Source organism: Perissodus microlepis, chromosome 23 (genome assembly GCF_051167445.1).
Source record: "Perissodus microlepis isolate ML-2025 ecotype Zambia chromosome 23, ASM5116744v1, whole genome shotgun sequence".
Taxonomy (NCBI): Eukaryota; Metazoa; Chordata; class Actinopteri; order Cichliformes; family Cichlidae; genus Perissodus; species Perissodus microlepis.
In genome coordinates, this window is record NC_140482.1 from 642,053 (window position 1) to 668,184 (window position 26,132).

A 26,132-nucleotide genomic window follows, 5' to 3' on the forward strand; every position below is an offset into this window, starting at 1 on the left:
GGAACTAGACAGACTGGGGAAACAATGGGAGGAGACACAAAGATGGAATCACTTTTACCATCTTTTATGTATTTGCTGGTCGTCTTATTTCTTCTATTTTGCAAGCACAGTGTTGCAATCATTGTCTTTGTGGTACAATGACACAGGTAGAATGCAGGTGTTTTCATGTAACATGATGCCAGAAAGATGAGTAATGTGTTTTGAAGAGAAGATAAAACATCATGTTTGAACAAAGATCAGCAGCAGACACATCTGTGTGTGAGTTATTCAGGTTCAGTAAGAAGGTAATACGTCTGCAGAATTTGTAATTCTTATGAAGATATTGCTTGTACAATAAACAAAATCCCGTTAACTTCTTCTGGAGAGTGTCTTTATATATTTAGTCATTTTGAGGCGATCCTTTATTTAGTAGTAACCCTAGTCGGGGATATATATCAGAGTTTACTTTCAGATATGAGCATTGTGCTACCTGTGGATGAATGAATTATTTATTTATTTATTTATTTATTTTTTGAAAGACGGGCTCATGTAAAATATCTGAAAGTATGACAAAGCTCTCCTGTTACACTTTATGGACACCTGAGCTTCACCATGAGGGCCTGTCTTTATTCACTGAAATGCACTTTTATAATGAATTCACAGTAATCACTGACACCTTCAGAGCATTACATTCATTAAAGACGTCTTCTACACCTACTCTTCCAGACGACCGACACATACTTCAACCACTGCAGGTTAACCAGCCACTCATCAGTAAAGCAAAAACTAAAGGTAAATGTCCTCATGTGGAAAAGACTGAAACACAACTCCCATATATCACTAATGTAACAGATCCATTTAGGGAGAGTGAGAACACTAGGCTGGATGTGTTTTAATGCAGGAACATTCATCATGTCTTGAGTTCAACAAATCATTTACATTTACATTTAATATGTGAGCTGGATGGTTACACGATACAATATGATTGTCAACAATAACTGCAATGAACGCTGGTTTGAGGGCGGAGTCAAGGAGGCCATTTACGTGAAAAGGGAAAGACCCTCTCTGAATCGAGGAGGGGGCCTAAGGGTACATCTGTCACCATCTTACAATGCTGTGATTGCAGCTGTTCTCCAACTCTCTGTGAATGGTACTCAAGACCATTGATCAGTGGTTGTTGATCAATGGTTATGAGAATTTGCATAATCATGATTAAGGAACTGACCTCCCAGCCCATTGTTCCTTCAGTCGGCTGGTTTCTCTGACTGAAAACGCTACGTCCAGAAGAACAGAATCAACTTTTGGAGATTTACTTCCCTGGATGATTGAGCACGCATCAAGACCTTTTAATCAGGCCAACAAATATCTTGTACTCAATTTTAGCAGCAGCCATTGTGACACTGATGATAAAACTTGTGTAAAAGTGCGAAGCTGTAAAAAAGTAATGATAAAAAAGCATTTTTGTAGCTGAATGTTACTGGATAGCTGTTTCATCTGTAACACATCAAAATAACCTGCTAAGGTTTAATAGGCTATAAGGAACACACTCACTTCCTGAGCCCTGGGCAATAAGAGACGTTTTGTGTTTTATAATTTATTGATATGTTTGATCCTTTCTGACCTGCGTTAATGGAGCCATTAGAGCACCATGTCCGCTACAATAGTTCTGTAGTTTGATGCTTGAGTCGTTGCAGACTTGTTGAAACTCCCTCACCCGTCAAAGCAGCGTCTTTGTTATTCGAGTCCAGCAGATGGCAGTGTTTCACTGTCTGACGGCTGTCTGAAGCTTCAGCTGGATTATCCGTTTGCTATGTTTGCCATGTTACAGTGGGGAGGAAAAACTCCCTTTTAACAGGAATATCTAGACATGAGTGATTACTGCAGTGGGGCACTATCTGTGCTATCTATAAGAAATGTTAGGAACAATAAAACTCTGAGGATCAGGGCTCCATTTCACTCCAGTGTTCAGTGGCATTTTAAGAGAGTGAATACCGACGCTAAATGTCTTTGTAAAGCAAAAGCACGTTGTTAGCCTTTACAGAGCAAAGCTATGGATCAATGTGCAGTGAAGAAAAATCGAGGTGGCCAGTCTGTCCTTTCCTAACCAATCACAGAGCTCCTTACATTGTTGCGCTGGAGAATAACTAAATATAATATAAATATAATATAAAGATGATATTGAAAATAATCTTTTGTAGAGTCACTACTTAGTGGGCAGAGGACAGTTATCACTTTGCTGGATGCTTTAAAGTCGCATGTTCTGTATTTGCTGTATGCAGATTAACAGGATATTAACAGATTAACAGCTTTCATTAGACTTCATATGATAATCAACAGTGAAGTGTTTCTCTTTCAGTGTTTATTCTTGCTCATTGAATGATCTCTGTTCAGATAATATGCTGCACTCATCTCATGTTTCTTTAAATACGGCATCACTTGTCCAGCTGTCAAACTCTGAAAGAGTTACAGTTTCACCACTGAGCACTTTGATCGGTTATTCTTTTATTTAAAAGTATTTATTTGAGCTGCATTATCATCAATACGACAAAAACAGTGACTTCAACAAAAATGTATCTAAAAATATTTAGGGGGAAATGTTCCTACACCCCTCATGTAAATGTTACACCTCCAAAAGGGAGAAATAATCAGAATAAGGCGTAATCATTGTCTTGATAATAATGACCATGAAAATGAAACTAGGCCTACCTTTAGTTCAGCACACTCAGTGTTACATAAAGACATGCGAACATCCCATCATCCATTCTGGAGCCTACTTTTTAAAAGAGCGAGCTGTTTATTCTGGCTGAGTAGCAAACAGAACCAACCATGAAAACCTAAACTGGGAAAACACTCGGAAACCTTGAACACTGGGAATATGGAGACACAGGGGGTAGGTGAACAGACACTCTGACAAAGGACAGAGGAAAACAGAGACAATATATATAAGACAAGAAGTAACACAGACACCCTTTTCGGTGACAAAAAAGAGAAAATATCCAGTGAAAGGCAGTTCTCTTGGAAAAACTGCCTTATTGATGTCAACGGTCAGAGAAAAATGTCTGATAGGAAGGCAACCGTAGCTCATACAACCATTTGTTCCAACCAAAGAATGCAGAAGAGCGTTTTGGTCAGCTAAGAACAGGAAATTGAAGCTACAGTTCTCAAAATTTGACATGAGTAGATTGGATAAATGTTGCCTGGTCTGATGAGTTTGATTTCTGCTCTGACATGCAGATGGTCGGGTCAGAATTTGGCATAAATAGCATGAAAGGATGGATCCATGCTGCCTCATGTCAGCTGTGCAGACTAGTGGTGGTGGTGTCACTGTGGGGGGGAGGGGGGGTATTTTCTTGCTGAAACGTTACATAGTGTGTGTGTGTGTGTGTGTGTGAGAGAGAGAGAGAGAGAGAGAGAGAGAGAGAGAGTGAGAGATAGTAAGAGAGAGCTTGAGAGAAGCTGAGCTTTATTCAAAGTGATTTGAAACAAACTGCAGCAATAAGGGCAAACTAGTGCACAGTTATGTTTACGTGAGCATTATTTTGTATGCATTTGACAGTTCCATAACTGTGAGAATACATTGATAGCATTTAACTCTAGTAACGGGCATTTGTACCAGTAAGCATGAAAAAGTAGGGAAAAGAACTAGTATGTAAGCACTGACTAGTACTGTAAAGTATATGTGTATATAGGGCAATCGTGGCTCAAGAGTTCGCAGTTCATCCTGTAATTGGAAGGTTGCCAGATTGAGCCCCGCCTCCGACAGTCTCGGTCGTTGTGTCCCTGGGCAAGACACTTCACCCGTTGCCTACTGGTGGTGGTCAGAGGGCCCGGTGGCGCCAGTGTCCGGCAGCCTCGCCTCTGTCAGTGCGCCCCAGGGCAGCTGTGGCTACAATGTAGCTGCCATCACCAGTGTGTGAATGTGTGAATGACTGAATGTAGTGTAAAGCTCTTTGGGGTCCTTGGGGACTAAGTAAAGCGCTGTACAAATACAGGCCATTTACTGTGCGTGTGTTTATGCTCAAGTGTATGAATAAATTAGTCAGTATTAAACAGTTGCAATTTAAACAGTAGAAGAGTGGCACTATATTTATATATTTATAAAGAATTTCAAACAACAATTAATTGATGCTCAAAGCAGGTTTATTTAATTAATATTCAGATTTCCAATTAGTTCCGAATTCATTCAGCAGCAAATCATATCACCAGTCACTTCAAGGCTGTATGTATTATTGTAAGGTAGACCCTACAATAATACATACAGAGAACCCAACAATCATATGACCCCCTATGAGCAAGCACTTTGGCGACAGTGGGAAGGAAAAACTCCCTTTTTACAGGAAGAAACCTCCAGCAGAACCAGGCTCAGGTTGGGGCGGCCATCTGCTGCGACCGGTTGGGGTGAGAGAAGGAAGACGTTTGTTGTAGGTCTGATTGAAGGACTGATGTGATGGTAAGTTGTCTGCTGCTCCGCTTTGAATATTGAGAGATTAGTTGATGGATTTCAAGCCAAATTGTGCCCAAGTTTAAGACCATATTCATTGGTTGTTTTTGTTGATGTTATTGTTTTGGGCTTTTTTTCCACAAGAATTTCTAGCTCCCCTAGAATTCTGGCCACCCAAATGATGATTGCTGCTGAGAGAGCACAAGGTTTTGTCCCCCTGTGTTATTCATATCAGTGCAGGGGGTTCTCCTTGAGAGGCCAGGGTCGAAAAAGGGATGCTTCAGAACCTCCGAGGGTGTTATGCGCTGATTTGCATCCAAGGCCAACATTTCTTTGATTAGCCTTACAAATAATGATTGGCCGTTTTCCGGTCCTCGCCTAACCTTCAGCAGTTGTTCGAGGTCATCGAGACGCTTAAGTTTTATCCATCGAGTTTCCTTGGATCGATAATCTGTCTCGTATTGAAATTGTTCTTGGGTCTTAAATGTCCAGCGCTGTTCGTTGTAGTTATCCTCGATGAAATAGCAGTCAGTGTAGAAGCCAGACTTTAGAAGATGATCTGGTAGCTGACCCTGAGTTTCAATTATGAATTTCAAAACATCATAATCGTCTTCCCCAGGATAGAGAGGCACCCCTGTAGCAAGCTCCACAGCTACCAGCCCCAGAGACCACATGTCAATTGCTTCATCGTATGGAATGCCAAGCATAACCTCAGGTGCACAATAACCAACCGTCCCCACACGGTCACCAGGAATCACTGCAGAAGCAGGACATGCGAGGCCAAAGTCTATGAGTTTGACTTTGACGGGAGACTCACTGCGGTTCACAACCATGATGTTTCCAGGTTTGAGGTCAGCATGAACTATTCCCACAGAACCCAGGTGGAACAGAGCATTTGCGAGCTGATGCAAAATTGGCCTGAGTTCTCTCATTGGGAGACCTCGGTTATTCCGGTCCCCAATGTAGTCCCACAGGCTTTGGTCGAGGAGTTCGAAATTCAAGCAAATGCGCTCTCCATCGAGGAAATAGCCGTTCCATTCGACAATGTTGCACCTGTCTGGATCCAAGTGTCGTAGCTGCTCCAGGATGAAAATTTCCAGTTTTGCCTGGAGCAGAATTTCAGGGTCGCTCTTGTTGACTTTAATAGCAACAGTTTGGTTGTTTTTTGTATCGCGACATCTGGTTACCAAACCAAAGCCTCCTTCTCCAAGGAAGGCCTCTACCACGTGGTGATCTCCTAAAATGGTCCCTTCCGTTATTTGAAGATCATCTTCAGAGGCAGATGGGTTGGCTGAGGTGTTGATGTCTCCTTTTTGAGGAAATTCAACTGAGTTTTGGACACTGCAGCTGAATTTTTGCGATCCATGACTTTTCCAGCTTGAAGGCTGCTGAGAGAGCACAAGGAGTTCTCCCCCTGTGCTATTCATGTCAGTGCAGGGGGTTCTCCTTGAGAGGCGAGGGTCGAAAAAGGGATGCTTCATAACCTCCGAGGGTGTTATGCGCCGATTTGCATCCAAGGCCAACATTTCTTTGATTAGCCTTACAAATAATGTTTGGCCATTTTCCGGTCCTCGCCTAACTTTCAGCAGTTGTTCGAGGTCATCGAGACACTTAAGTTTTATCGATCGAGTTTCCTTGGATCGATAATCTGTCTCGTATTGAAATTGTTCTGGGGTCTTAAATGTCCAGCGCTGTTCGTTGTAGTTATCCTCGATGAAATAGCAGTCAGTGTACAAGCCAGACTCTAGAAGATGATCTGGTAGCTGACCCTGAGTTTCAATTATGAATTTCAAAACATCATAATCGTCTTCCCCAGGATAGAGAGGCACCCCTGTAGCAAGCTCCACAGCTACCAGCCCCAGAGACCACATGTCAATTGCTTCATCATATGAAGTGCCAAGCATAATCTCAGGGGCACAATAACCAATTGTCCCCACAGCACCACCAGGAATCACTGCAGAAGCAGGACATGCGATGCCAAAGTCTATAAGTTTGACTTTGACAGGAGACTCACTGCGGTTCACAACCATGATGTTGACAGGTTTGAGGTCAGCATGAACTATTCCCACAGAACCCAGGTGGAACAGAGCATTTGCGAGCTGATGCAAAATTGGCCTGATTTCTCTCATTGGGAGACCTCGGTTATTCCGGTCCCCAATGTAGTCTGACAGGCTTTGGTCGAGGAGTTCGAAATTCAAGCAAATGCGCTCTCCATCGAGGAAATAGCCGTTCCATTCGACAATGTTGCACCTGTCTGGATCCAAGCGTCGTAGCTGCTCCAGGATGAAAAGTTCCAGTTTTGCCTGGAGCAGAATTTCAGGGTCGCTTTTGTTGACTTTGATAGCAACAGTTTGGTTCTTTTTTGTATCGCGACATTTCGTTACGACACCAAAGCTTCCTTCTCCAAGGAAAGCCTCCACCACGTGGTGATCTCCCAAAATGGTCCCTTTAGATATTTCAAGCTCATCTGAGCCGAAGGATGGGTTGGCTGACATGGTGTAATGTGTCTGTTTGCGCTGTAAATTGGTGAGAAACAAAACTGAACTTGTTTTGGTTTCTCCTGTAAATTGCTCTCAAAACTTCTCGAAAGGGTTTTAGTTGCTGCAGGTCAACGTCCGTTAAGCATAAAGTAACAGGTGAGCGCTCCTATTTATGGGTTTTGGGATCAAAGCAAAGTTATGACGTCAGAAAAGATCGAAGCAAAGTTACCACTCAAAAGCGATCGAAGCATTCTAATATGTGCGCATGCGCACATATTAGAAGCGATCGAAGCGATTCTAATATGTGCGCATGCGCACACACGTGCTTGTTTGTGTAATATTGTTCACACTAAATTTGACCCTAATCAATTTAATATCAGTCAATCAAAGAAAATGTCAGTTTTGGAAAATTTTAAAATGACATAACTGACAGTTAAAACATTTTTTGTTCATGTATTTGTATTGTTTTCGGGGTTTTTTGCATACCATGTCAAGCTTTTCTGTATATAGTCATGTCGTAGATTTCGGAGCAAACAAGAAATTGAATTGGATTTTAATATTGCAGTGCTTGGATTTCGGATTTGGTGCTTAAAACTTCTTGAAACTGTAACCGTATTTCATTCACCACAAATAACTATCTGATTGAATAGTTTCTTATCAGATAGAGAAATAAAATGAGTCGCAAAGTCTAAAAGCAACATTTCTCTGCCTGGGCTGTACCTCTGCACGTTAGTCTGTTTCAATGTGTGACCCCCCACCCCCTCCCTGATCAGTCGGGGGTGAGTGCACTAATGTGCCTGGAGGCCGTTTTAATGAGTGTTTGCTGGAAAACGAAAAATACAAGAAGGATTTGTACGTTTTCACAACGGGGGAGTTGCGTAAGTACTAGTAAATAATTTTCTCGAGTGTGTACGTTACACATGTTATTTTTAAAAAATTGGTATTATTATTTTGCTAGCTAGCAAACTCGCGGGATAAAGGATTGAAGTGCACTCAGTGCGATACAATACGGTGCCGCTATTCTAACAGTTAGTTATTGCAGGTGAACTTGTAGAATATGCTGTGAATTTAACCAAGATTACACAGCAGTAGCAGTAATACGAGTTACTTCCCTCAAGTGAAAGCGTTAAGCGTTAGCCCGATGCTTAACTAGCCAACGTCAGGCTTTCTGATTGAAGGCTAAAAGCGACGTTGTCACCAAGTAAACAGAATATTGATGATATTTTTGTGTATTGCTGCAGCTTTTTCAAGTATTAACCTGGTGTCTTTGGGAACACCTTAGGGGGAAATGACGGTAATATGACTGAACCATATGGGAACAAAGAATAGGCACTTTTTTGTGCTACCGAAGTTTCCTCCTTTCATTCAAAATCTGTTTATCATCAAACAATTTAAACATAATGGCTTCAAGCTCACATTGAGGCCTGTGGGGCACTATCAGCCACTGAGACAGTAGACAAGTGACTATTTCACACTTTAAGGCTGCCTGTTTATTTAAGGGAGATGAACAGTACATTATAACTGTACATAATAATATCAATGATGATAGATTAAATAAATAGGTTTTTGAAAGACGCTTGTGCATTTTTAAAGTCTAAAGTGTTGAATTGATCTGAGTATGTCATCTGTTCAAAGCCTCTCCCAGTCAGTGCTGTTCTCTATGCCTGTCTTACTCTACATGATGTTATTAGCACAAACACTTTAAAGGTGATAATTAGGTCTACAACAATAACACAGACTGCAATGTAGTTAAGCGTCTTACAGTTAGTTTTGAATGAATGAACTTAAAAAACAACACAAGCAAAGATCTGTCTCCTCCTGTTTTTTGTGTCACATAAGAAAGAAGCATCAATATCTGATGAGAAGACTTATTCATTTGGCCTTTCACGTGGTCTTACTCAGGTGATGCGAAGTGAAATATGCATCCTTTTTATGGTAATGTGCTGGAAAAGTTTGAAAATGGACATTAAACGTGCTTACAAAGTGCTTGAATTTGACCCTGAAAGGTGTATGAACCCAGAAAAAGTCACACTTGGACTAAAAAACTCTCATAGCAAGTTAATCATATTCAATTGATTTGATGCTTTCAGCACAAAATTTAGCCACACAGTCAGGACAGCGTCTGATTTACCTTCATCGGTAAACGTGTTTATGCAGTACATAGTAACAGTGTGGCTGAGTCCTCTGGTTCAAATCAGTTCCAGTACATTTGGAGATGTAAGTCTTAACCTTTCACATGCATCGGGAAGGAAAATACAACCAACATTTAAATGTCTTAATTCAATTTATTTTAAGTGTCTTAATGAGCTGCTGCATGTGAAAGTTAGCAACCGTTGATTTTACTGGCCAACAGTTACTCAGTGTTAGCTCATTACTCTTTACTCTGAGTTGTTGGAAGAAAGCTTGTCTGTTGTTGGTTAATCTGATTCCTGAGCGCTTGTGTTTGTGCTCAGCCAAAGACGTTGTTTTTTTAAAATGATGAAGCAGCTCCGCTCTCTATAGTATTTATTTGTTGGAGGGAATGTGTTTTGATCATCCTCATGTTCATTTCCAACATGATATTCTTATTCTTGGACTCAACTAGAGTAGCTTTGCATGCTTCTTTATCTTAAACGAAGCTCCTCTTTTTCTCCTCTGCCTGAAAAACAGGGGTTGTGCCTTTAAGCTAACTTTACTCTTATTGGTTGATATTAAAAAGACTTGCTATTAATGATCAGGGCTTTTTTAATATCATGGATCGGGTGTTCTTTTTCTTCATGCTTTTTTCTGGGGTCTATGATGGATATTTTTGCATAAATTAAGATCTGATTAAAAATATTAGTCTCACACGTTGCATTAATTTCATTCAAAAGTGAGTCAGGTAGGTGTTAAGTAGAAATACAGCAGAATAGTGAAATTAATCTTGTATTTATCGTCTAATCTTGATCACATGTTCAGCGCTCGTAAAAATATATTTGGAAAACAAAAATATTTGTGCTTATTATTTAGTTTATTTATTACAGAGGAAAAAAACATGACACTCTTCCTCACCACTTCCATTCAACCTCTTTCCTCAGGACTCATTTTAAGCTGCGTACAGAAGGATTCAATCAGTCTGCAGAACACACACATGCATCTGCTTCAGTGGCAATGAATGAAAACATCTGGCTGTGTTATCATGCATACTGAAATAGGAAAATAAAGTAAGATGAATGAGTTGAGCGCTCTGAGCTGGATGTCTTTCTGAAGTACAACTCTCCTGCCTCTGAGCTTCATGTGAAATGTCTTTACTTGCTCAAATTTAATCTCGTAAAAGTCGATCAGAAAACTTATGAAAGCGTGTCTAACTTCCTGGGATCTAACTCATTTTAGATATTTGTTTCTATGTGCTGCGTGTGTTATTTGTTATTCAGATGTGAAGTTTAAAAAGGTTTAGCTGAGTCTTCATTTAATAAATGTTATTTCTGGGGTTTTGTTTTGCTTGCTAATCGTCGATACTGTGACGGTGTGTCACTGTACAGATCCTCCAGGGAAAATGTTTTTGTTTTTTCACATTTTGACTGTTGTGATTCATTATTTCCACCTTTCAATCTTTCCCGTTTCATTATCTAACACACACATTATTCTCTCCCACTGCGCTCCGACTTTTTAATTCTTTCAAAAAAACATTTGATCTGCACAGTACTGCCGAAGTGCAGCGATACATTGTGAAGTGCACATTTCCATTTCTCATACAGTACCGAGCAAAAGTCTTGAACCACCCCCTTACTTTTTCATGTTTTGCCAGGTCAGTCTGTGTTAACGGTGTTATTAACTGCATTCTTCAACTAAAGAAGTGAGAACAAATGATGTGGGGTCTTGTTTTTTTGCAATAGGCTGCAAGTAAATGTGTAAAGATACAATTTCAAATTGGTTCTTTGTTAAGTTTTCTGGTCCTTTCCGTGACTTAGGTGTCTGTTTATGTTTGAATGTTTCAGAGATTAGTGTGAAGGGTCTTAACAGACAAAAACTGGTCAAATCCAAGCCCTGGATTAAAAATCAGAAACACTTTAAAAAGCCTGGAGAGCTATTCCTTAATACCACTTTAAAGATTACAGGGAAGTCCGGATCCCTGGAAGCAAATGAGGGATGGCTCAAGACTTTTGCACAGTGCTGTACATGTCATGTTCCCTGTTTTATAGCTCAGCTCAAACTGACACGTTCTCACTAACTGCTTCTCATTTTCTCCACAGTAAACTTTGACCACTTCCAGATACTGCGGGCCATCGGGAAAGGAAGCTTTGGAAAGGTAATGCGGCCTCCATTTTTCACGCGACTTGTATATTGTTTGCCCTTAATTACCCACCACAGTCGTCATCTCTAAAGAATCGGTGCAAGCGAAGCGAAATGTGCTGGGATTACACTTTAGTTCTCGTGTGCTGCTGTTATTTAATAACAGTTATAAATGCAGCTTATGTAATTATTTCTATAAAGTCAGTTAGAGGAGAGCCGATTTATATTTCATCTCACTCAATCTAGGTGGGAATTTTGACCCCACGTCTCAATTTAATTACACAGCAGCAAAATTCTGCGGCTCTATTTGTCATCGCGCTCAACGGTTGGGCTGAAGGCAGGAGGAGAACTTAGTGAGTGAGTGAGTGTGTGTGTGTGTGTGTGTGTGTGTGTGTGTGTGTGTGTGTGCGCTGCATTTTGTGAGACCAAATTACCCACAGCTCTTTTCAACCTTGTCACAGGTGCCAAAATCACCGCTGGTGGCCATTGTTGATAAAACCGTCATTTTGGATTAACTTGTGGGCCATTTTCTTTCACCTCCTGCCGAAGAATTCCTTTGTGTACACATTGAACGTCTGGATGAGACTTCAGTAATGAATTCAGGACTGTGTGTGTGTGAGATACACAATTGGGGCTCCAGAGATTGGAATAGTTTACCTTCATTTTAAATATCACTGCCCTGTGCACATTGTCGGCTTTAAAATTCAAACTTAAAGAGTTTGTAAGTAAACTGGCTGAGATGAGACAGACGATGCACCGGGTCCTCGTCTGAGTGCTGGCTTTCAGTTGTGCTGTCTCTCTTCCCCAGCCATGCACACACAGACACTGTGCTACACTTACACAGTGAGACAGATGCTCACAGAGACGTCCAGATACATTTTGTCCTTGCTGGAGGTCATCTTGTGTGTGTTTTTTGGCCCACTGTGGCCTCACACCGAGCTCCTGCTGTTTTTTGAACACTTTAACAGCTAACAACTTTTAGCTTCCTGTTGATCACACTTAAGTGGGGGAGGTGTTATTATTAGTGGTAAATGATTTGTGTATTTGTTGGATGCACCTCAGAGCAACAGGAAACATGACACGACACGCTCCAGTAACCTGCAGTCTTTACAGTGAGGACACACAAACATTAACCCTCTGCTCCTTACAGAAACTCTCTAAATCCTTTAAGTTTCTTGACTGCCACTTGGAAAGTTGAAACTTCAGCTCCCTCCACAGATTTTCTACATTACTGATGTCTGGAGGTGGATCAGCTGTGAGAGGGCGCTGCTCTTGTGGCGACCTGCAGCAGGTGTTTATTGGCATTTTCTTTCTCTTTTTCTTTTTGTTTTTACCTTTGTTTTAACTCTGTTCTTAACCGTGGTTTTAACTTTTTATGAAGTTTATTTTGCCGAGATGGAGATCTTCTACACCTTAGTTTTATTGTTGTTGGCGATATTCACCTGGAGTCATTCACTCTCACTGACAATCACTTATACACGCGAGGAACTACTTGGATTACGGTGGTCCTGTTTGTCTATGTACGACTCTTCTAATGCTCGGACAGATGTGATTCTTGGTGAGGATTTATTTTCCCGGTCAAAGACTAATTTTGGAAAGCCCCGCCACTTGAGAAAACGCGGAAAGAAAGGCGGCGTGCGTCAGCGTGTAAGAAAACTTCGGAGGAAGAGTCGTGTTCCTCTGCCTTCTATGATTCTGGCCAATGTCCAATCTCTTAGGAACAAAACGGATGAATTACAAGGAAATGTGCTTCATCTACGGGAATACAGGGAGGCTTGTCTGATGGCGCTTACCGAGACGTGGCTGACCGATATGGACAGTGACACTTCACTGCAAATCAGCGGCTTTGGGACCCCTGTCAGATTGGATCGGAACTGTGGAGTAACACGCAAATCTCACGGAGGAGGGGTATGTTTGTATATCAACCAGGGCTGGTGTAATAACTTTACTGTGCGGGAGCGGTTGTGTCTTCCTGACATCGAGCTCCTTTCAGTATCTGTCAGGCCTTTTTACTTACCGAGGGAGTTCCCTCAAATTTTTGTCACTGTTGTTTACATTCATCCTAAAGCTGACGTTAAAGTTGCTGCCGACGCCATTTTTAAAGTGGTACACAATCTGCAGACTCTCTCACCGGATGCTCCTAATTTTATTCTTGGTGATTTTAACAATGTAATCTTAAGAAATCACTGAACAATTTCTTTCAATATGTCACTTGTCCTACAAGGAATAACAAAACGCTGGATTTGTGTTATGGACCGATTAAGGGGGCATATAAGTCTGTGGCCGGACCTGCGCTAGGTTCTTCGGATCACAATGTTATTCATCTCCTCCCTGCTTACAGATCTGTGATTAGGAGGGAGAAGGCCTGTGTGAAGCGGACTAATGTCTGGACAAAAGACAGTTGTGTTGCCCTTCAGGGGTGTTTTGATTGCACTGACTGGTCCTTGTTTCAAGAGAGCACTTCTGATTTGGATGAACTCACTGATGTGGTGTGTAGCTACATCTCTTTTTGCAAAGACTCTGTGGTTCCAGTCAGAGAATTTAAGACTTTCCCTAATAACAAACCGTGGCTCTCTAAAGATATTAAGGATCTGATTCTTAAAAGGAAAATTGCTTTTAACGAGGGAGACGTTCCCACTATGAGAATATTGAGGAAGGAGGTGAGGGCTGCAATAAAGATCGCCAAGATGAGGTACAGAAATAAGATTGAGGCAGAACTCAGCAGTAACAACCTCCAAAGAGCTTGGCTTGGTATGAAAACAATGGCAGGGCTGCAGACGAAAGGTAAAAGTAGCATTACCTTAGAAGGGTTTACCTCTGACAAACATCTGGCAGACAGTCTTAACAGTTTTTACCTTCGTTTTGAGAACTTTGACTGTTCTAGGCAGACCAGCACACTGAGGGAAAAGACTATCACTCCCCCATCAATTTGTATTGATGAGACGGGGGTAGCTAATCTTTTTAGACACACCAAAAGCAAGAGTCCTGGACCTGACAACATCTGTGGACAGGTACTGAGAACTTGTGCTGATCAGCTGAGTGGGATTTTTCACTATATCTTCTCACTTTCTTTAGAGCTACAGACGGTACCTAAGATTGGGAAACAAGCTGTCATTGTTCCTGTTGCTGAGGGCAGTTCTCCTAAGGCGCTGAATGATTTTAGGCCTGTGGCTCTGACTTCTTTAGTGATGAAGACATTTGAGAAGATAATTAAGAAGGAGATTTTAATGCAGGTTGAACACCATCTTGACCCCTTCCAGTTCGCCTATAGAGCAGGGAGAGGTGTGGAGGATGCTGCTGTCACACTCCTGCATCTTTTGTATAAGCATCTTGAGGCCCCCCACACCCATGCAAGATTATTATTTGCTGACTTTTCATCTGCATTTAATACAATTCAACCCTTCTTACTTGCTGACAGGCTTTACAATCATTTCAAGCTTGACACTAGTCTGGTCGGCTGGGTGACAGACTTTCTGATCAATAGGTCACAATGTGTGAGGGTGAATCATGTATTTTCTGATGTGCTCTCCTCCTCTACTGGATCACCCCAGGGTTGCTGCCTCTCTCCCCTTCTGTTCATTCTGTACACAAATGAGTGTTGCAGCAAATTCACGAACAGACACATCCTGAAGTTTGCTGACGACACAGTAATCGTCAGTCTTCTAGTGGGGGACGAGTCAGGCCATGGACAGGTTGTAGATGATTTTGTGAATTGGTGTGATGAGTCCTTCCTTTCACTTAATGTGTCAAAAACTAAAGACATGATTATTGATTTTAGGAAGTCCTCTTATAGCTCATCACCTACTATCATTAAAACTGCCGATATTGGGATCGTTGAGAGTTATAAATATCTAGGTGTGGTACTTGACCATAAACTGTGTTTTGAATCTCATGCTGATGCCACTACTAAAACAGTTCAACAAAGACTGTTCTTTTTAAGGAAAATGAGATCTTTTAATGTCTCATCTGAGATGTTGTCCTTGTTTTATAGAAGTTTTATCGAATCTGTGATGTCCTTTTGTATCGCTGCCTGGTTTGGTAACCTGACGGTGAAGAATAAGAATCGGTTGGGACTTCTGGTAAAAACTGCTAGCAAAATTTCAGGGCGCTGGCAAGATGGACTTTTGGCCATTTACAATAGAAATGTGCTTAGAAAGGCTCATTCTATTATTAATTGTGTGAACCATCCACTTCACAGTGAGTTTGAGTTGTTGCCTTCCGGCCGCCGTTTTAGAGTACCTGTGAGGAGGACTAAAAGACTCCAGGTCTCTTTTATCCCTACTGCGTCTTGTCTCCTAAATGGCAAATAACTGTCCTTGAACTTTCTATCATTATTATTGTCATTATTATTTTATTGTATTGTTCTGTTTATTTTTATCCTCCTGCTGCTAAACTAATTTCCCCTTGTGGGACAATAAAGAAATTGAATTGAATTGAATTGGAGACTGACTAGACCACTGCGTGATCTTATAGCACTTCTCCATTAGTACATACTCAGATCAGCTTGCTGTGACTCAACTCATTTTCCATTACAATCAAGTACCACCTAATGTGCGTGGGGTCATTACAGCAAAGCGGCCCGATGTCCATGTTGTCATTTATAAGCAACACGAATGCCACAACAAAGGAAGACGTCGCAGCGATGATGTATCTGTGGCTTTTTGTCACACTTGGAAACCACGGTGTTGTGCAGCTATTTGCCTTGTTGCAGGGTTTTAAAAAAACTGCAGTTTTCATTTTAGTGAAAGACACCGTCTCATGACTCATTGAGTGCCGCGACTGACAAGCCAATCCGTGGCATGCAGTCTGACGATGTCACATTTCCTGACTGCTTGGAACCCCGACTAAGTCGTCCTGTAGCCCACATCATAATGTTCCCATCTCTCTGCTTGACTGCGGGGATGCTATTTTTTGCATCACACTCCTATTTCAAAAGGTCAGTTAAAGCCACATAATTGGAATTTCGTTTCATCTCCCCACAGCACTTTCTCCAAAGTCTTCCCTGAATCATTTAGATGTTCACTGGCACTTGAGATGGGCCTATACATGTTTCTCCTTGAACAGGTGGACCTTGGAAGTGCCGCAAGATTTTAGTCTGTTAAAAAAAAACTGCTTAATTTTGTTATTTGTTTATGTCATGATTGCTGATATATTGATAGCAGTGATTGTAGGATAGAGATGTATGTACTGCAGTTATGTGTTAAACAATTCTCAAATCTCATATGTCTCATAACTTTTGAATTTTCTAACTCAGTCACAGAATTTGACTTTTACAACATGCAATTAGTTTTTTGTTATTTTAACCGGTCCCACTCAAACAGGACTATAAGACCCTCTGTGTGTTTACACAGTTTGTTCTGTGATTGCATCTTCTTGCTTCTTCTTGCTCCTAGCCTTTTTCTCTGAGTCAGAGAGACTGAGGTAGCTACCCTATGTTAGCCTAGCTTTCTATCACTGATGCTCTGTATGTATGCTGCTGCCTCTCGTCTCATGTTACTTAAAAAATTAACCCCACAGCTTCAATAACCTTATCTGAAAATCTCTCAGTGAAAGTTACGGTTGTAGGTTTGGAAACATTTTGGGGTAGCCAGTGTTAAATAGAGACAGTGCCACATTCTTTATCTAGTCATTGTAATGAAAGAAGCACATTTAAAAACTATATGAGAGTTTGCTTTTAACAAGCATGTAATGACTCTACTTAATTTAGGTAGTCTTAGGGAGTCAAACTGAAGGTAGCATTTTGTGGATGTTTTCCCTGCTGCCCGATCCCATCAGTCTCTTAAAGCATCATTTTTTATGCGCCCTGGTGTGACAGTGGTTTCATGGCGCTACAGGTTACCTGAGCACATCAGGTATATTACGGTTGAAAACGAGTGCCCGGCCTTCCAGTGGCTGGTCGACCCCTCGTGCACAGCTCAGGAGTCTAAACGACCCAGGGTCCCTGAGCAGTTATGGACATGTGTGTTTTTGGTGTGCTGTCCCTCGTTCTCCCTGCTTGCAGGTATATCTGTGTGTGTGTGTGTGTGTGTGTGTGTGATGCCGGTGTTTCTGAGAGCACCTGTTTACAGGCACCTTCAGGCCTGGTGGGTGTGGCCCTGCCAGGTGGTTGGCCACACCTGAAGACCATCACACAGCTGATCAAGCCTTGTCGGAGGAGCTACTTAAGAATGCGGTGGCGCTCTCTCTGACGCTGGATCATTGCGTGACTTCACGTTAGTCTCTCGGCCAGTCAGTACGGATAGTCTGCCGCATTGTATGTGTCTTACGGCTGCCTGTTTGTTATCTCCCCAGGAGAAGCGTGGAGACGAGAGGGCAGCGAGCACGGGGTGCTCAGACACTGAGGAGCGGAGACAAGGAACACTAGCACTGGGAAGAGGACATTTCACGGGAGTCGGGAACGCACTGCGGATTTATTGTTATTTTCCATTCACTGTAAATAAACGCACTGCTTGCATTCAGAGCTCCGTGCCTGGCTCCTCCTTCCTCACATCCCCACGGTTGACGCTGGCCAACCGTGACAAATACCTTTTCTTAGATTCATTATTAGTTCAACATTGACAAATAGTAGTTGGCTAATATCAGGAGCCAAAAACAAAACAAAAAACAAACTAAATAAATATTTCAGATGCTGAAAATAAATTATTACGGTTGTTTAAATTTGCTGTCCGCAAGTTAGGTGTAATACATGTAGTCAATCTAATGAATCAATATTACATGTAAAAAGTACAGAACTGAAAATAAAACTAAAATATAACGGTAAATGAACTGGTTCTTGTATAAAACTTTTCTACTCTCTACAACTTGCCTCATTCATGCACTCACTTTTTTCTATGCTTTTTCTCTGTAAGTGCTTTCTATCTAACAGTAATACGCATTCATCCTCCCGATGGATGCATCGGAGAGCAACTTGGGGTTGGTGTCTTGCCCAAGGATATTTGGCATGCAGGCTGGAGCAGGCGGGGATTGAACCAGCAACTTTCTGATTAGCAGGTTTCCTACCTGAGCTACAGAAACCCCAATTTGTGGTGCTCTGGAAACAACACGTTCTCATCCCAACAGGTAACGATGCTATGTGACAAATCATCGGTATGTGTAAATGTGTTTTTTGTTCTAATCATGAATCGCTTTGTAAAACAAGACCTGATAGGGTTAAGGTTAAAGTTATGGTTAGAGTTAATGTTAGGGATAGGGCTGGAATGGACGGCTGGAGCCTCTCCTCCAAGTGTGTGTTACTGCCGCGAACAGCATTCTGTTGTATTCTGTTGTATGCTTTTCTCTGTAAGCGCTTCGAGCCTGTACTTTTTTGCTTTAACTGAGTAATGAAGTTGAATCAGTACTTTAACTTTCACTGGAACAATAGTATTTTTACTTCTACTTAAGTAGAGAATGTCTGATCTTTTGCCAACTCTGGCTGTCTCTCAGTCTTGGAATACCCACTTGTTGTCCAGCGGTGTCCTGGGAATATGGGAACTAGACAGACTGGGGAAACAATGGGAGGAGACACAAAGATGGAATCACTTTTACCATCTTTTATGTATTTGCTGGTCGTCTTATTTCTTCTATTTTGCAAGCACAGTGTTGCAATCATTGTCTTTGTGGTACAATGACACAGGTAGAATGCAGGTGTTTTCATGTAACATGATGCCAGAAAGATGAGTAATGTGTTTTGAAGAGAAGATAAAACATCATGTTTGAACAAAGATCAGCAGCAGACACGTCTGTGTGTGAGTTATTCAGGTTCAGGAAGAAGGTGATATGTCTGCAGAATTTGTAATTCTTATGAAGATATTGCTTGTACAATAAACAAAATCCCGTTAACTTCTTCTGGAGAGTGTCTTTATATATTTAGTCATTTTGAGGCGATCCTTTATTTAGTAGTAACCCTAGTCGGGGATATATATCAGAGTTTACTTTCAGATATGAGCATTGTGCTACCTGTGGATGAATGAATTATTTATTTATTTATTTATTTATTTTTTGAAAGACGGGCTCATGTAAAATATCTGAAAGTATGACAAAGCTCTCCTGTTACACTTTATGGACACCTGAGCTTCACCATGAGGGCCTGTCTTTATTCACTGAAATGCACTTTTATAATGAATTCACAGTAATCACTGACACCTTCAGAGCATTACATTCATTAAAGACGTCTTCTACACCTACTCTTCCAGACGACCGACACATACTTCAACCACTGCAGGTTAACCAGCCACTCATCAGTAAAGCAAAAACTAAATGTAAATGTCCTCATGTGGAAAAGACTGAAACACAACTCCCATATATCACTAATGTAACAGATCCATTTAGGGAGAGTGAGAACACTAGGCTGGATGTGTTTTAATGCAGGAACATTCATCATGTCTTGAGTTCAACAAATCATTTACATTTACATTTAATATGTGAGCTGGATGGTTACACGATACAATATGATTGTCAACAATAACTGCAATGAACGCTGGTTTGAGGGCGGAGTCAAGGAGGCCATTTACGTGAAAAGGGAAAGACCCTCTCTGAATCGAGGAGGGGGCCTAAGGGTACATCTGTCACCATCTTACAATGCTGTGATTGCAGCTGTTCTCCAACTCTCTGTGAATGGTACTCAAGACCATTGATCAGTGGTTGTTGATCAATGGTTATGAGAATTTGCATAATCATGATTAAGGAACTGACCTCCCAGCCCATTGTTCCTTCAGTCGGCTGGTTTCTCTGACTGAAAACGCTACGTCCAGAAGAACAGAATCAACTTTTGGAGATTTACTTCCCTGGATGATTGAGCACGCATCAAGACCTTTTAATCAGGCCAACAAATATCTTGTACTCAATTTTAGCAGCAGCCATTGTGACACTGATGATAAAACTTGTGTAAAAGTGCGAAGCTGTAAAAAAGTAATGATAAAAAAGCATTTTTGTAGCTGAATGTTACTGGATAGCTGTTTCATCTGTAACACATCAAAATAACCTGCTAAGGTTTAATAGGCTATAAGGAACACACTCACTTCCTGAGCCCTGGGCAATAAGAGACGTTTTGTGTTTTATAATTTATTGATATGTTTGATCCTTTCTGACCTGCGTTAATGGAGCCATTAGAGCACCATGTCCGCTACAATAGTTCTGTAGTTTGATGCTTGAGTCGTTGCAGACTTGTTGAAACTCCCTCACCCGTCAAAGCAGCGTCTTTGTTATTCGAGTCCAGCAGATGGCAGTGTTTCACTGTCTGACGGCTGTCTGAAGCTTCAGCTGGATTATCCGTTTGCTATGTTTGCCATGTTACAGTGGGGAGGAAAAACTCCCTTTTAACAGGAATATCTAGACATGAGTGATTACTGCAGTGGGGCACTATCTGTGCTATCTATAAGAAATGTTAGGAACAATAAAACTCTGAGGATCAGGGCTCCATTTCACTCCAGTGTTCAGTGGCATTTTAAGAGAGTGAATACCGACGCTAAATGTCTTTGTAAAGCAAAAGCACTTTGTTAGCCTTTACAGAGCAAAGCTATGGATCAATGTGCAGTGAAGAAAAATCGAGGTGGCCAGTCTGTCCTTTCCTAACCAATCACAGAGCTCCTTACATTGTTGCGCTGGAGAATAACTAAATATAATATAAATATAATATAAAGATGATATTGAAAATAATCTTTTGTAGAGTCACTACTTAGTGGGCAGAGGACAGTTATCACTTTGCTGGATGCTTTAAAGTCGCATGTTCTGTATTTGCTGTATGCAGATTAACAGGATATTAACAGATTAACAGCTTTCATTAGACTTCATATGATAATCAACAGTGAAGTGTTTCTCTTTCAGTGTTTATTCTTGCTCATTGAATGATCTCTGTTCAGATAATATGCTGCACTCATCTCATGTTTCTTTAAATACGGCATCACTTGTCCAGCTGTCAAACTCTGAAAGAGTTACAGTTTCACCACTGAGCACTTTGATCGGTTATTCTTTTATTTAAAAGTATTTATTTGAGCTGCATTATCATCAATACGACAAAAACAGTGACTTCAACAAAAATGTATCTAAAAATATTTAGGGGGAAATGTTCCTACACCCCTCATGTAAATGTTACACCTCCAAAAGGGAGAAATAATCAGAATAAGGCGTAATCATTGTCTTGATAATAATGACCATGAAAATGAAACTAGGCCTACCTTTAGTTCAGCACACTCAGTGTTACATAAAGACATGCGAACATCCCATCATCCATTCTGGAGCCTACTTTTTAAAAGAGCGAGCTGTTTATTCTGGCTGAGTAGCAAACAGAACCAACCATGAAAACCTAAACTGGGAAAACACTTGGAAACCTTGAACACTGGGAATATGGAGACACAGGGGGTAGGTGAACAGACACTCTGACAAAGGACAGAGGAAAACAGAGACAATATATATAAGACAAGAAGTAACACAGACACCCTTTTCGGTGACAAAAAAGAGAAAATATCCAGTGAAAGGCAGTTCTCTTGGAAAAACTGCCTTATTGATGTCAACGGTCAGAGAAAAATGTCTGATAGGAAGGCAACCGTACCTCATACAACCATTTGTTCCAACCAAAGAATGCAGAGAAACACGTTTTGTGTTTTATAATTTATTGATATGTTTGATCCTTTCTGACCTGCGTTACTGGAGCCATTAGAGCACCATGTCCGCTACAATAGTTCTGTAGTTTGATGCTTGAGTCGTTGCAGACTTGTTGAAACTCCCTCACCCGTCAAAGCAGCGTCTTTGTTATTCGAGTCCAGCAGATGGCAGTGTTTCACTACAGTTCTCAAAATTTGACATGAGTAGATTGGATAAATGTTGCCTGGTCTGATGAGTTTGATTTCTGCTCTGACATGCAGATGGTCGAGTCAGAATTTGGCATAAATAGCATGAAAGGATGGATCCATGCTGCCTCATGTCAGCTGTGCAGACTAGTGGTGGTGGTGTCACTGTGGGGGGGAGGGGGGGTATTTTCTTGCTGAAACGTTACATAGTGTGTGTGTGTGTGTGTGTGTGTGTGTGAGAGAGAGAGAGAGAGAGAGAGAGAGTGAGAGATAGTAAGAGAGAGCTTGAGAGAAGCTGAGCTTTATTCAAAGTGATTTGAAACAAACTGCAGCAATAAGGGCAAACTAGTGCACAGTTATGTTTACGTGAGCGTTATTTTGTATGCATTTGACAGTTCCATAACTGTGAGAATACATTGATAGCATTTAACTCTAGTAACAGGCATTTGTACCAGTAAGCATGAAAAAGTAGGGAAAAGAACTAGTATGTAAGCACTGACTAGTACTGTAAAGTATATGTGTATATAGGGCAATCGTGGCTCAAGAGTTCGCAGTTCATCCTGTAATTGGAAGGTTGCCAGATTGAGCCCCGCCTCCGACAGTCTCGGTCGTTGTGTCCCTGGGCAAGACACTTCACCCGTTGCCTACTGGTGGTGGTCAGAGGGCCCGGTGGCGCCAGTGTCCGGCAGCCTCGCCTCTGTCAGTGCGCCCCAGGGCAGCTGTGGCTACAATGTAGCTGCCATCACCAGTGTGTGAATGTGTGAATGACTGAATGTAGTGTAAAGCTCTTTGGGGTCCTTGGGGACTAAGTAAAGTGCTGTACAAATACAGGCCATTTACTGTGCGTGTGTTTATGCTCAAGTGTATGAATAAATTAGTCAGTTTTAAACAGTTGCAATTTAAACAGTAGAAGAGTGGCACTATATTTATATATTTATAAAGAATTTCAAACAACAATTAATTGATGCTCAAAGCAGGTTTATTTAATTAATATTCAGATTTCCAATTAGTTCCGAATTCATTCAGCAGCAAATCACATCACCAGTCACTTCAAGGCTGTATGTATTATTGTAAGGTAGACCCTACAATAATACATACAGAGAACCCAACAATCATATGACCCCCTATGAGCAAGCACTTTGGCGACAGTGGGAAGGAAAAACTCCCTTTTTACAGGAAGAAACCTCCAGCAGAACCAGGCTCAGGTTGGGGCGGCCATCTGCTGCGACCGGTTGGGGTGAGAGAATGAAGACGTTTGTTGTAGGTCTGATTGAAGGACTGATGTGATGGTAAGTTGTCTGCTGCTCCGCTTTGAATATTGAGAGATTAGTTGATGGATTTCAAGCCAAATTGTGCCCAAGTTTAAGACCATATTCATTGGTTGTTTTTGTTGATGTTATTGTTTTGGGCTTTTTTTCCACAAGAATTTCTAGCTCCCCTAGAATTCTGGCCACCCAAACGATGATTGCTGCTGAGAGAGCACAAGGTTTTGTCCCCCTGTGTTATTCATATCAGTGCAGGGGGTTCTCCTTGAGAGGCGAGGGTCGAAAAAGGGATGCTTCAGAACCTCCGAGGGTGTTATGCGCTGATTTGCATCCAAGGCCAACATTTCTTTGATTAGCCTTACAAATAATGATTGGCCATTTTCCGGTCCTCGCCTAACCTTCAGCAGTTGTTCGAGGTCATCGAGACGCTTAAGTTTTATCCATCGAGTTTCCTTGGATCGATAATCTGTCTCGTATTGAAATTGTTCTTGGGTCTTAAATGTCCAGCGCTGTTCGTTGTAGTTATCCTCGATGAAATAGCAGTCAGTGTAGAAGCCAGACTTTAGAAGATGATCTGGTAGCTGACCCTGAGTTTCAATTATGAATTTCAAAACATCATAATCGTCTTCCCCAGGATAGAGAGGCACCCCTGTAGCAAGCTCCACAGCTACCAGCCCCAGAGACCACATGTCAATTGCTTCATCGTATGGAATGCCAAGCATAACCTCAGGTGCACAATAACCAACCGTCCCCACACGGTCACCAGGAATCACTGCAGAAGCAGGACATGCGAGGCCAAAGTCTATAAGTTTGACTTTGACGGGAGACTCACTGCGGTTCACAACCATGATGTTTCCAGGTTTGAGGTCAGCATGAACTATTCCCACAGAACCCAGGTGGAACAGAGCATTTGCGAGCTGATGCAAAATTGGCCTGAGTTCTCTCATTGGGAGACCTTGGTTATTCCGGTCCCCTATGTAGTCTGACAGGCTTTGGTCGAGGAGTTCGAAATTCAAGCAAATGCGCTCTCCATCGAGGAAATAGCCGTTCCATTCGACAATGTTGCACCTGTCTGGATCCAAGCGTCGTAGCTGCTCCAGGATGAAAATTTCCAGTTTTGCCTGGAGCAGAATTTCAGGGTCGCTCTTGTTGACTTTAATAGCAACAGTTTGGTTGTTTTTTGTATCGCGACATCTGGTTACCAAACCAAAGCCTCCTTCTCCAAGGAAGGCCTCTACCACGTGGTGATCTCCTAAAATGGTCCCTTCCGTTATTTGAAGATCATCTTCAGAGGCAGATGGGTTGGCTGAGGTGTTGATGTCTCCTTTTTGAGGAAATTCAACTGAGTTTTGGAAACTGCAGCTGAATTTTTGCGATCCATGACTTTTCCAGCTTGAAGGCTGCTGAGAGAGCACAAGGAGTTCTCCCCCTGTGCTATTCATGTCAGTGCAGGGGGTTCTCCTTGAGAGGCGAGGGTCGAAAAAGGGATGCTTCAGAACCTCCGAGGGTGTTATGCGCCGATTTGCATCCAAGGCCAACATTTCTTTGATTAGCCTTACAAATAATGTTTGGCCATTTTCCGGTCCTCGCCTAACTTTCAGCAGTTGATCGAGGTCATCGAGACACTTAAGTTTTATCGATCGAGTTTCCTTGGATCGATAATCTGTCTCGTATTGAAATTGTTCTGGGGTCTTAAATGTCCAGCGCTGTTCGTTGTAGTTATCCTCGATGAAATAGCAGTCAGTGTAGAAGCCAGACTCTAGAAGATGATCTGGTAGCTGACCCTGAGTTTCAATTATGAATTTCAAAACATCATAATCGTCTTCCCCAGGATAGAGAGGCACCCCTGTAGCAAGCTCCACAGCTACCAGCCCCAGAGACCACATGTCAATTGCTTCATCATATGAAGTGCCAAGCATAATCTCAGGGGCACAATAACCAATTGTCCCCACAGCACCACCAGGAATCACTGCAGAAGCAGGACATGCGATGCCAAAGTCTATAAGTTTGACTTTGACGGGAGACTCACTGCGGTTCACAACCATGATGTTGACAGGTTTGAGGTCAGCATGAACTATTCCCACAGAACCCAGGTGGAACAGAGCATTTGCGAGCTGATGCAAAATTGGCCTGATTTCTCTCATTGGGAGACCTTGGTTATTCCGGTCCCCTATGTAGTCTGACAGGCTTTGGTCGAGGAGTTCGAAATTCAAGCAAATGCGCTCTCCATCGAGGAAATAGCCGTTCCATTCGACAATGTTGCACCTGTCTGGATCCAAGCGTCGTAGCTGCTCCAGGATGAAAAGTTCCAGTTTTGCCTGGAGCAGAATTTCAGGGTCGCTTTTGTTGACTTTGATAGCAACAGTTTGGTTCTTTTTTGTATCGCGACATTTCGTTACGACACCAAAGCTTCCTTCTCCAAGGAAAGCCTCCACCACGTGGTGATCTCCCAAAATGGTCCCTTTAGATATTTCAAGCTCATCTGAGCCGAAGGATGGGTTGGCTGACATGGTGTAATGTGTCTGTTTGCGCTGTAAATTGGTGAGAAACAAAACTGAACTTGTTTTGGTTTCTCCTGTAAATTGCTCTCAAAACTTCTCGAAAGGGTTTTAGTTGCTGCAGGTCAACGTCCGTTAAGCATAAAGTAACAGGTGAGCGCTCCTATTTATGGGTTTTGGGATCAAAGCAAAGTTATGACGTCAGAAAAGATCGAAGCAAAGTTACCACTCAAAAGCGATCGAAGCGTTCTAATATGTGCGCATGCGCACACACGTGCTTGTTTGTGTAATATTGTTCACACTAAATTTGACCCTAATCAATTTAATATCAGTCAATCAAAGAAAATGTCAGTTTTGGAAAATTTTAAAATGACATAACTGACAGTTAAAACATTTTTTGTTCATGTATTTGTATTGTTTTCGGGGTTTTTTGCATACAATGTCAAGCTTTTCTG

The 26,132-nt window shown here is 41.7% G+C and overlaps 1 protein-coding gene and 1 long non-coding RNA gene across 2 annotated transcripts; one reads left to right on the forward strand and one right to left on the reverse strand.

The window, feature by feature from the left end:
• Positions 1-3,858: 3,858 nt before the first annotated feature.
• Positions 3,859-25,865, reverse strand: LOC146360601 (uncharacterized). Its single transcript, XM_084921251.1, has 2 exons — positions 23,356-25,865; positions 3,859-6,990 (listed from the first exon to the last, which is right to left on the reverse strand). Exons 1-2 carry the CDS (start codon positions 25,687-25,689, stop codon positions 4,579-4,581), a joined length of 4,746 nt encoding a protein of 1,581 aa, XP_084777377.1. The 5' UTR covers positions 25,690-25,865; the 3' UTR covers positions 3,859-4,578.
• LOC146360602 (uncharacterized) lies at positions 17,198-17,611 on the forward strand. Its single transcript, XR_014799454.1, has 2 exons — positions 17,198-17,363; positions 17,443-17,611. It is a non-coding gene; the product is annotated as an uncharacterized LOC146360602 (long non-coding RNA).
• Positions 25,866-26,132: the final 267 nt, after the last annotated feature.

Bases quoted from the DNA above. Each gene is read 5' to 3' on its own strand.
- LOC146360601 (XM_084921251.1), bottom strand. From the start codon at position 25,689: ATGTCAGCCAACCCATCCTTCGGCTCAGATGAGCTTGAAATATCTAAA. The intron at 6,991-23,355 runs TAGGGGAGCTAG...AAGTTTTGAGAG, and splicing joins CGTTTGGGTGGCCAGAATTC to CAATTTACAGGAGAAACCAA.